The sequence below is a fragment of the Ammospiza caudacuta genome, chromosome Z, assembly GCF_027887145.1.
Source record: "Ammospiza caudacuta isolate bAmmCau1 chromosome Z, bAmmCau1.pri, whole genome shotgun sequence".
NCBI classification, from domain to species: Eukaryota; Metazoa; Chordata; class Aves; order Passeriformes; family Passerellidae; genus Ammospiza; species Ammospiza caudacuta.
In genome coordinates, this window is record NC_080632.1 from 22175822 (window position 1) to 22188164 (window position 12343).

The following is a 12343-nucleotide window of genomic DNA, read 5'->3' on the forward strand; positions in this document are numbered from 1 at the left end:
GCTGTGATGTGCAAAATGAAACAAATTCTCTGCACGTTTAGATCTCAGAGAATTACTGTTGTTCCACTGAAGACAGCAAGTGCACCCCTCTGGCTAGTAAATTTCGCTAAGCATTTTCTTTTGTTAATGCATGTATCATTTTTCCCACTATTCCATTCTTTCTGAGAACCAAACCCGCTGGGCTCACTCCACACACGCAGCTGTTCCTCCGCATCGCAGAGGTGCATGGACGCACCACAGAGGCATTTCCCTCACTTTCAGAGAAACTCTTAGCTGCATCATGGCTGCGTTCCTGGCGTCTTCTCATGCCAATGGATTTGCTCGAATGTTGTTCGTCTGACAACGAAACTGGCGTCACCGTGACAGCTTAAGGAAATCCCTGTCCTTAACCTATCCCTTTACCGACATCCTTGACTCTTTCGCACATATACCGGCAGGCGCGGTTTGTCCCTGCGAGAGATCGGTACCCACCGCCCCCCGCTGACGCCTGGATGGGGCGGTCCCCGCTCCCTACACGTGCCTCTGGGGGCTGGCTCACCCCTCGATGGCACCCTTTGCCCCTGCCCCCGGGCCGTCGTCCTCGGAGCGCCTTGCCGAGTTGGGGAGGGGCGCCGAGCCGGACAGCGAGGGCGAAAACCCGCGGCGGTGCCCTTGCCCGCGGCGGCGGAACGCGGGACAGGGCGAGGATGGTTCCGGGCTCTGGGCGCAAGGGTTGCTCGGGGAGGGCTGCGACCCGCCGGGGGTCCCGGCAGGGACCCCGCTCCCGCTGTCCCGAGGAGGCACCGCCGCAGGGCGGAGCAGCCGCGCCTGTGCGCGCCCCGCGGGTCGTCACGCTTTGCGACAGCGCTGCTGCGGGCGGCAAGAGGCCTTGGGGAGGCGCCGGACTGCCTGCGGGCCGCTGGGGCTAGAGGCAGGGAGGGAAGGAGGGAGGCAGGGAAGGAGGAAGCAGGCGGGGAGACTTCCTCCTCCTCCTCGGCGGCAGCAGTAAGCAGCTGCGCGGCTGGAGCAGCCGGCACGGTTGGGCACCGGCCCCCCCGCCGGGCGGCGGGCTGCGCCCCGGCCAGAGGCTCCCCACGCCGCCCATGCCACCCACGCGTCCCCGCTAGCGCTGACCGCTCCGCCGTCCCCGCGGTGGGGCTGCTCCTGGGGCGGCGGCCGCCGCCGGCCGGCCGGAACGGGCAGCGATGCCGGTGGCCGCCCGCTCGGCAGCCCCCGGGGCGCAGCTCGACGCCGGCTTCCATGCCCCTGCCCGCCAGCGGGACCGCGGCGTCGCTCCGCGCGGCGAGGAGAGCGGCGGCGAGCGGCACCTCCGTCAGGCCGGCGAGGCGGGCCGGCGCGGCAGATGGGTGGCTTCTTCCGCCGCCCCCTTCCTGCCTGCCTTCTCCTCCTCCCCTCCGCCGCCCCCCGCCTCCTCCGTTGCCTCCTCCCCCGCTGGTGGGGCCGCCGTCGCCGCCTCCACCTCCCCCTCGGCTGCTTCCCTTCTCCCGGCACTCCCCCAGACCCGCGCCCGTGTCCGCTCCTGCTCCGGCTTCCCGGGACTCGCCATGAGCGGCGGTTCCGGTCGCTTACCGCCGCCCGCCGCCCTCTGCCCGCCGCCGCCCCTCCACGGGCCGAGCTTGCCGGAGGCGGGAGCGCGGAGCCAGGGCCGGGGCAGCCCCGCCGGGCACGGCGCGCCCCGCGGCGCCCCGGGCTCCAGAGCCCCGCCACCAGGTGAGCAGGAGAGGGGCCCCGGGGGACTGAGAGCGGGTCCGGGCGTCCCACCCCCGGCTGGCAGCGCAGCCGGCCCGCAGGGCCGCGGAGTTGCCCTCGGCAGCGCCTGGGGTCCGTCCCGGGTGGGCACCACAGGCGGGACGGGACGGGAGGGCAAACTCCCGCTGTTCTGAACACGGCGAGGCGAATCGCGGCGGCAGCTGGCGGCAGGCCATGTGTCGCCTGGCCAGCAGCGGAGTGCTCGGGGCCGCCTTTGAGCCGGTGCCCGGCGCGGCGATGGCTCTTTCCCCGACGGTCGGTCGGGATGCGGCGGTGCGAAGCGCGGGCAGCCTGCAGTGCTGGCGTTTGGGCGGGCGCCTCAGGCTGTGGCGTTGCTGCCGCCGGCGCTCCCCAGCCCCGCGCCCCTGCCCGCCCATGCAGCTCCAGGGGTTGCGCTGTGCGGGGCACCGTGTGCCTGTGTCTTATCGCACTTTGGTGTGTCCTGGGCAGCGCCAGGGCCTCGGCGGTTCTGCCGCCCTGCCTCCGTTACGCAGCGGCCGCCGGCCTTCTGCTGCCTGTCGGCTGAGCCCCGCTCCTGGAAGGATTTTTGTGTGTGTGAGTGTGTGTGTGAGAGAGAGGGAGGGGGCGATGTGTCCGTATCCGTGCCCGGAGCCAGGCTCCGCCCCTCGCAGCGGGCTGCCGGTAACTGCGGGAATTCACGGAGCGCAGTGACCGGTCATACCAAGTAATTTCGTGGTGCTCCTAAATGCTGATTGCAAGTCAGACTTTTGCCTTGTGAGACCCCCACTGAGTGTCTTCGGGGCTCTCATCGTCAGTTCCACAGACGTGTTTTTGCATTTCCTCTTAGAAACCGCTCCGCAGCAGGGTCCCTCTGAGGAGCTGGTTTCGAACATGTGGTTCGTTCCTCCTGAAGCTTCGATGTTTCCAGGATTGTGGTCCTAACATATGGGTTGATGTGCTTGTTTATAGTCAAACACAATAGCCGCTTCCAAGGCTGTGCTGGAGTTTCCCACATGCTTATATTTAAACGCGTGTCTGTGTGGTTTTGGGATCAGGGCCTTAGATGTTTTCCTAAGCTGTTCTTTGTGAATGGCAGCCAGAATTAAGTTGTTTATGCGTATATGAAGTTACTAATTAGGAAGTGGTGTGGGAGAAGGTCAGAAAACAAGACATTGTTCTTTGGGCCTGGAGGGTGAAAAAATGAGGTGTCTAATTAAGTCTTTTCTTAGAATATATTTTTAGTGGTGCTTATGTCTTGGGCACTTAGTTGGGTGTTTATACTGATAGAAATCTTGCTCTGAAATGAGGTAGAGTTTATAGACGAGCTCCTCTTGAAATTCGTGACTGACAACATAGTAAAGGATTACTTACAATGTGGAAAGTTGAGGGAGAACTTGAATTTTTACCTTTGCATTGTATTATATAGTGCAAAAGCAGCTTTTGCTGTGTCCTGAGACACATGGTACATGGGGCAGATTAGTCCCTCCCAGGCCTTCCAAAAAAAATATATTGGGAGAAAATATTTTTCCAGTATACATTATTTGGAAATGGTGGTTGCCTCCACCTGATGAAACTCTGTTTCATTCAACTTTTTGTTTTAAAATTGCATGGGCATTCCTGGTATAGATGGTAACCTTATCTTAATGCCTGATCTCAAAACCTCTCTTAATCTTCTTAAGCTCTCAGCAATCCTATAGACAAATTGACCTAGTATGCTACTGTTGGGAGATAAAAGCTTTTGTATTTTCCATGATTTGGAAAGTCACGGTAGAGAAAACTATAACCTTTACCATATAATATATTCATCACAGCCTAGAGTACAAAGACCTTAATGTTGGATTAAGGAATACTGGATTTTTTTTTTTCTCCAGAAAGGGGCTTTTTTGGGGTTTGTTCTGAAGTTTTGGTATTCACTAGTACAGTTGCTGTGTTTAAAAACCCTTAAAAGTCCTGTGTTAAATGGCAATTGCAATAACCAGAATGATTTTGCTCAAAAGAGCTCTTGCAGACGCGCAAATTGAAATATTAAGTTTTACAGTGTGCTTAAGTCACAGTAGCAGGTCAATGCTTGTTACTAGTCATTGTCTGAAAAATATAAAGAACATTTTCAGATAGTGTGATATGTGATTCATCTTATAATTTTGAAATAGTGTCATAATTTAAAGACAAATCCAGGAGATTTCTAGATTGGGCATGAGAAATGTCTGTTTCTTTGCTTGCTTTTCTCCAAAGGAAAAGACTCTTCATGGAGGTCTATCTTTTTCAGTCAAATATTGGTCACCAGTGGGAAAAACGATGAACTAAACTCAGGCAGCAGAGCCGAAGTTGGACTGCTTTGCTGAGCATACTCTTAGTTGTAGTCTTAATCCTAATATATTAACTTTTGATAAAAACCTGTATTGTGACCTAATCTTCAAATGTCGAGGGGCAGTGAAATTGCTGTACTTTGCATGCAAGGTTAGGAGAATGTTTGGTATTTTGTTTCTCCTAGCAGAAAAATGTGCAGTGGTAGTTGGGTCTCTTTTGGTGTTGTTTCTTTTGTGTTTTTTTCCCAATATGTGTCAACAGAATGGAGCATCTCCATTCATGGCTGTCAAATGTGAAAGGATATTGGACTAGAAATGCTGATGATTCTTTACTTCATTTAGAAAATTGATCCTGATCTTAAAAGGCATTTCACTGTCCATGAAGTAATTTGCCTCCAGTGGGGTACCTGCGTCTCCTTGGTGAAAAAAAGTAATTCACCTAGAGGAAAGGTTGTCAGCTAGGAAAAGTATGTCTGTAGTGGAAATTCTTTTTTTTTTTTTTTTTGTATGTTTATTTGTTTAGGTTTTGCCTTTTCATTTGTTTTTTGTTTCTTAGGTCTGAATTGACATTCTCATTTCTGGAAGGAAAGATGGCTTCTGGAAGTTGTGCTGTATCTAACATTTGGTGTTATGTCCATAACTGGCGAAAACAGCTTTTCTCTTAAACATCTTTGTTACTCATGTCAGCTCTTTGGATGTCATTTGATGAACTTTGCTATGTCTTCTTAATACTGCTTTTTCTCCTTCTGTGGTTAAGTCTTTAGTTAGTTTAATTGGTTTTTAAGGTACCCACTAAGTTAAGTCCTATATTAACAGGGGTAATGGAAGGTGCTTATTTTGGCAGATAACCGTGTTTGCTAAGTCTTTCAGTGTGAAGAAGCTGAAACTTCTGTTGAAAGGATTAATCTCAGTTTTCAAGCCTAGCTGATTGTAAGAATGTGAGGAGTTGGACTTCTTGTGAAGATCATATGAAGTGTCAGTTAAATGCAGTAGAAAGCAGAATTATCAGTGATTCTGCTTAATTCTGTATATGCTGAGCAGTTGAACTAGAATTGTATGTTCATAGTGGCACATAAATTTTTGTGCTTTTAGCAGTTGTGCATAGTTATACCATCTCTGTGTGGTATTTGTGGTTTTGTTCTCAAACTGGAGAGCAGTTGGTGTGGCTTTACAGTGAGAGTCACATTTAATTCTGGCATGCCTGGTGATAGACGCTAGTTTTTTTATTTATGACATGGTGATGCCTTCACAGCCTTATAACCATATAAAATAAAGTGAGATGGAAAAACAGCTTCTTGGTTGGAACAGGTGAAGCATATTCAGTATGTGGAGACTTCTCAAGAGTTATAATTGATTTTGATAGATTAAAGGAAAAATAAACAAACAAAAAACCTCCCACTGAAACTAGAAAGTATCATTAGAGCATCTCCATTTTAATTTGGTCAAAGTGTGATGTAAAAAAATGGCTTGATGGCACTTCTTGGTTGGAATTACCACAGTGTTGTAAATCTGTAACTTTGTGTGTTTGAACATATTCTGTTTTGCACATGAGATTGCAATTACCTTTAGCATACCAGAATTGTTTATTATAATGGTGGTATGTTAGTTCTGCTATTTTCGAATTATAAAGGAAGATAGGAGGCTATGTCTTCACATAAATTAGTTGTACTTTTTAAATAGATTATAGTAATTACAGATTTAATGTTAGCAGACATATGATAAATGTTTGTTTCAAGAGGTTAGTTATAAGATATATGATCTGCATATTTATTGGATTTATTTGGGAAATAAATACAAATGTATTTCCTTAACAATTATTTTCAGATAAGGTGTAATGATTTTAAGCCATGCTCTGTGACCATCACTTTTTTATTTTTATTTCTCTTTTAACCTGTAGTACTTACAGAATCTGGAAATTTTGATTTTATGGTCTGAAATTGTTCTTTGGAGGTGTGCCTTTTAGGTGCGAGCATCAAGGCAGCTCAAGTGGATGCTAGCAAGTGTTAATATACTGCCATACCCTGGCCCCAACAGAAATATTTAAGGATAAAGTGAGGCTGAAACAAAATTTTTTAAAAGAAAATATAGAATATAAAATTAATATACAGTTCGTTTGATTGTATTTCACAGAATATGAACAACTTGATTGTTGTCTAATCCGGTATATTTTAGATGTAAAATGTGCAAAAGCATGGAAATTAAAAATTCAGAATATTCTCTAAAGTACAAATTTCAGTTTATTAATAGCAAGAAGACCAGAGATATGTCTTTAATTTGGAAATGCATGCTTTGCTTTGTAACATCTGCTTATGAAATAATCTAAATTATCCTTTTGGTCTAAGTCATCAAAATATTGAGCTTGAGAATTATATTTGCTTTGTCACAGAAAGGTTAAAATGAAAAACTGTTTTAAAGAATATTAATGGGCATGATTGAGAACACTGTAAATTCTTGGAAAAGCTGTGTTCAATTAAAAAATAATGGTGGGGTTCGGAGTTTTTTCTTTGCCTTTTAATGTTTAGTTTTGCTGCTTATACAGCCCTTTTTTCACCCACAAATTATCTTGGCAAAATGAAATCCACATGCAGACAGAACCTTTTTAACCAATTTTTTTTTATTTCCTGAGAAAGATAGGCTTTAAATCTTTTTCAGTGGATCGCTTTGCAGTTTTTTTGTTGGTTCTTGCACCCTAGGTATTTTAAATGATCTCGTATGGCATCTGCTTCATATTAGAAGTTCAAATGGAGATGTGTCATCTGAACATAAGGGTTGTCACTGTTAATGTGATGCAGGATGTGGATGGGTTAACAGGAAGGTACAGTACCAGAATAAGAGAATGTTACAAACTTTTCAGGGTCTTGGTTTTTGGTGGAATAGAGTTAATTTTCTTCCTGGCAGGCACTTTGGGCTTCAGGCAGTGTGTGGTGATGGTGGTATTGTGCATCATTTTTTTCTCTTGGGTTTTATTCCTGGGTTACCCCTTCCCCTCACCCCCTCATCTCCCTATTGATTATAATTATATCATTAATGTTGATTTGGTGTTTTATTTTATTTCAATTACTAAACTAGTCTTATCTCAAGACATGAGTTTTACCTTTCCTGATTCTCACTCACATCCCATTTGGCATCCCACTGGCAAAGGGGGAGAGTGGTGGAGAGCTGCTGCTGGTACCTAGTCAGGGCTGTAGTCATGGCACACTGAGAGCTCCCTTTACATGAATATTTCAGTAAGGTAGTACTTTTCCCCGCCTTTGTTTTACTGGGTTTTGTTTTGTTATGTTATACCTTTTTAGTGCCTTTTTTTTTCTTTACACCTTCTTGCTGCATTCTTTTATGCTTGTTCTAAACCTTTCTTTTCTTGTTTGTGTATGTGAAGTACAGTAAGTGCTTGGTTGTTAGAATTCCTTGCATAAAGAAAAGATCCTCCATTCTTGCTAGGAAAAATAGTCCTATTCTTGTATTTTCATGACTTAAAGCTTCTTTCAGGAGGTTGCTTGATGTGTAATGTAGGGCAAAGAATGCATACTTCACTTAAAGAAAGATGCAGGAAGTGTTTTAAATAGTAAGTCATAGGTATTTTCACAACTATTTTAAGCAGGCATGACATACAGTGTTTTCTGAGCTTCTGAAATGCACACACATGCTCCAAATGTTCCTTCTAAAAACACTCTTCTTTAGATTTTCTCAGTGGAGAGCCTGGCATCCCAGCCCTAAGCTCCTGAGTTGCTGTTCCTATTGTCTCTGGCACTGTGTTGAGGTTGAGTCTCTGCAGCATCCCTCTCATGCAAGCCCTTTGCCACCACAGTGCATGAAAAAGTAGCATCTGTTGTCAGTCTCAGGGTGGGAAAGTGTGTCATCAAGATGTTTCTCTAATGTCTTTTGTAATGACTGGGGTTCTGCATCCAGACAAATAATCTGTGTTGCTTGTTGCATTGTCTGGCAGCTGGTGTGGTTTTCTTGACTATGGACTGTTATAATAACCAGCCTTCACTGTAATATTTCAAAGCTCACATCTCTAAGCATGTGGGCTTGGTCACCAGCTTCTAGGACAACCCCAAATGGGAAATTAAAATATTAAAGGAGACCTACTCTAGCATTTCAATTACTAAAACCAAATGAAACCCAAACTTTCCCAAACAACAAGAAGATAATTCCAGCAAAATAACCCCCTGAAAAGCTTAAAGTCTTTAACTGAATTTCTGTTCATCTGTGTAAGATTCACACGTGTAGCACAATGGTGTGCAGCCAGTATCAGTAAAGAATATTGCTTAAATTGTTAGAGGGTGTTTATGATTGTTTCTGATATCCTTTAATAATAGGAATTGCATTTCTTCCTATGATACTATCAATCTCTACTTCCAAAAAAAGTTATTTGTGCTTATGCATGTTTTTCTGGAAGGAGGGTACAAGGAAGGTAATGAGGTTATAAATTTTCTGCCAGCCTATGGAGGAGTAAAGTATGAATTCTGTGAATTTTATTAAACTTCATAATCTGCATGCCTGGAAAAATCCCTGTTAGGAACACTCCCCTTAAATAGTCTAAATAGCACTAAAAGCCATGCACTGTATTTGTTTGCATGACTTGTAGTTGTGCAAGAGCCCAAGGAATGGATATTAAACCACGAAGTATGGCTAGAAACATTGACTGTGTGTGTAGAACAGTTTTGTCTATCGGAGAATACTTGGAACAGCTCCTGTGCCGTGTGACTGAACCTGCACCATGGAACAGCAACATACAGTTTGGAAACTTTTGCTGCCTGTTTTTTCAGCATAGCTGAAAGTTATCTCCACTTTATCTTTTGCTGCTTGGCACCTAAAGTACATTCAGGATCTGGAGTGAAAATATTAGAGATTTATGTTTACTTTCTCATTGAGTTCTTGCTCTGTGAAGTTTTGGCTTTTAGGCACATGGATACTTCTGCTTTCATTAAGAGCCTTTGCAAATGTTTGTGGGATCTGGATTGTGGTGGATTTTTTTTCTCCCTACCTACAAGTCAACAGTCTAAAGTGATTTTTTGAATTTCCATTAAAAATGCTATCATCTGCTTTTTTAGTGTGTGCAAGCTCTCTGTATGTATCTTTTCCGTGGCATCCCTTTTTTCCTGTTTATAAGTTGAAATGGCCCAAAGCCAAGCAGACTAAGCAGTAGTTTTTGGAAAGAGTTATCATGCAGATTTAGTAGTAGGATATCGAGCCTTTTGGCACAGAAACCCTGTGAGTCTGTAATTGTTGTGATTTGTGTGTGGTTTTGAGCAAGTTTACATAAAGTGTTTATGATATGATCTGAAATTTGCTTTTACAGCTTATTTTGGAGGTTTGCTACAGGTTAGACTTCTCAGCTGTTTCAGAAATGCATTTTGATTTTTGGAGGCTTGGAAGTGAAAGCTTTTAGCCAGCAGTATGACAACTGTGTCCTGGTTTTATCATTGAAGACAAAGTGTCTTCAAACTTAAGAAATATGTGATTATGCTTGTAAAGATGAGCAAACTGAGGTACACACTGCAGGGATGTATTTCAAAAAGTTAGAGTCAAGATGTATTTGATGTTGTTTGTCACAAGGCCCTGTTGAGTTGGAAAAAGTGAATGAGATAGAAAAATACTCTTTTCTTTATTAAAACTTTTAATTTAATTTTTATAACACTGGCAGTCTCTTGTGCCTGTACGGTATTGATTCTGCTTTTATGCACTGAGATACCAGAAAATATTAATAATGAAGAATTTGGACACTGAGGAAAAATAACTTAAAGAATTTGTTACATTTTGTCAGCTTTTTATTTTATGAGGCATTCTGAACATGAAGGATTGGGGAAAAGCTATGAAAGTTGTAAATATGGTAAAAATTATTGGGTGGGTGGCAGCCATTCAAGGATAGCAGTTCCTGACATAGTGGTGGAGCTTGCTTGCTCAAGGGCAGCAAGCTGATGTAGGGGCTGTAGCGTGGGACCTGTGAGGAGAGGTAGAGGACACCAGGATTGCACAGCATGGTGAAGAGATGGCCCTGGCTGTGAGGAGAGGTAGAGGACACCAGGATTGCACAGCATGGTGAAGAGATGGCCCTGGCTGTGAGGAGAGGTAGAGGACACCAGGATTGCACAGCATGGTGAAGAGATGGCCCAGGCTGTGAGGAGAGGTGGAGGACACCAGGATTGGACAGCATGGTGAAGAGATGGCCCAGGCTGTGAGGAGAGGTGGAGGACACCAGGATTGCACAGCATGGCTGAAGAGATGGCCCAGGCTGTGAGGAGAGGTGGAGGACACCAGGATTGGACAGCATGGTGAAGAGATGGCCCAGGCTGTGAGGAGAGGTAGAGGACACCAGGATTGCACAGCATGGTGAAGAGATGGCCCAGGCTGTGAGGAGAGGTGGAGGACACCAGGATTGGACAGCATGGTGAAGAGATGGCCCAGGCTGTGAGGAGAGGTGGAGGACACCAGGATTGCACAGCATGGTGAAGAGATGGCCCAGGCTGTGAGGAGAGGTGGAGGACACCAGGATTGCACAGCATGGCTGAAGAGATGGCCCAGGCTGTGAGGAGAGGTGGAGGACACCAGGATTGGACAGCATGGTGAAGAGATGGCCCAGGCTGTGAGGAGACGTGGAGGACACCAGGATTGCACAGCATGGTGAAGAGATGGCCCAGGCTGTGAGGAGAGGTGGAGGACACTAGGATGTGTGCGCAGCATGGTGAAGAGATGGCCCAGGCTAGATCCCAACCGAGAGATCCCACTGGCATCTGTTCTCTTATGGCGCATGAAGAAAAGATAGTGCCAGACTTTTGCATATGCTGGTAAGGCGAGTCACTGGGAATAGGGCTCAGGCAGAAATTCCTAAATATCTGGCAGATAATTTTAGGAAGAATCTTTCTTCACTCTGAAGCAGAGAACTGTGGACATTATGGACCTTACAACTTTGGAGAGATTCAGAACTTTGCCAGGCAAGGCACTGCTCTAAATTGACCTGGTCTGAGCAGAGGGATTGAATTATTGGAGATCCAGCAGTCTGTTGCAGCCTGAAAAACTTTGTTACTGTGTAGTGAGCATGTTATCATTAGCCTGGGGATACCTGCTTCAGGCATTTCAAGTAGAGAAGGAGCAGCAATTTGGGACTGGTTTAGTTGTGCACGGTCAGAAGTGATGGTGAGAACTCAGTTTGCTGAGTGTCACCTCAATCTTGTGAGACTGCTTTTTTTTCAACCTCGATTTTTTCACATGCTTCCTCCTCACACACTCAAAATCCCTCTGTTATGGGTATTTAATATATAAATGCTTCTGGGTGAAGCATCAACAGCTGTTTGTATTTAAAGCAGAGCTATACTTCTCCCTCTCATCCCTTTTCGTAACTTACTTGCTGGTTAATGTACAAACAGTCTGTTTTCATCTGACAGACAAAAATATGCGCTTCAATTCTTTATTTTTGGGTCCAAGAAGTGTAGGGGATGTTGGGTTCTGTCTTTCCTGGTACAACTCTCAGAAAGTGCCAGATAAATTAATCGAGAGATGTGTTCAGCAATGAGAGGGATTTTTCTTCCCAAGCTTGGATGGTATGTAAAAAAATATAAAAATATATTCACTGATGTATTCTTACCCTTTTTTGTTAGTCTTTATCAAACCAGTGTTTGTAATATGATGACTCTCCTAGTGTTTTTATAGTATTTTTAAGGGAGAACGGTACAGACAAGAATTTAGTCAATAAGATAAAATATGAACGCAGCAAAAGGTAAGAAAAGAGTGAAAAATCATGGTATATGACCTCCTCGGGCTGCCTTACCATGCAAAAGTGAAATGGGCATTCTTAAGTAAAGCTGTCATACTTGTTCCCTTAGTCCTGTTTCTCTGTAAATAGCTTCAAACTTGAGGGAGGCTTTTTAGCGTTTTGAAACAACTTATAGTAAATCACTGGTTAAGTACCAGAAAAATTAGTCTGCTCTCTCAAGCAAACAGCTTGAAGAGATCTGATGCTGTTTTGTGTGACTTATTGATCTGTGGACACAGGTAGTTGTTGGGCAGTTGGACAGTATTTTGCTTCCAAACAGCTGCAGTGTGTGGTCTCTCTGACAAGGACGCAGGAAATAAAGGAGGATCTTGAGAGCTTGGGAAACCAAAGGAATTGCAGTGAATGGGAATTGTAAGGATTTGGACGCAAAACGTTTTACTGCTGGAGAAAACATAAAAGTATGCAACAAAATTCCACTAACGCAGATTTTCATTATTTCTGATGTTTATGTAACAACTGATTTCTTTTGAGGATCACTCTTAAAACATCTGTGCCATAAAAGAGAATTTTTAAAGCAAGTGAGTTGCCCATATTGTTATGGACTTGTTTACTG

At 45.1% G+C, this 12343-nt stretch overlaps 1 protein-coding gene across 1 annotated transcript in view; it reads left to right on the forward strand.

Annotated features, from left to right (window-relative positions):
- The first annotated feature begins 1184 nt into the window (after positions 1-1184).
- The window catches only part of RNF38 (ring finger protein 38), a 106505-nt gene continuing 95346 nt past the window's right edge, over positions 1185-12343 (forward strand). The window contains exon 1 of the mRNA XM_058823528.1: positions 1185-1710. Coding sequence (XP_058679511.1) covers positions 1185-1710 — 526 coding nt within the window. The remainder of the gene's footprint in view (positions 1711-12343) is intronic.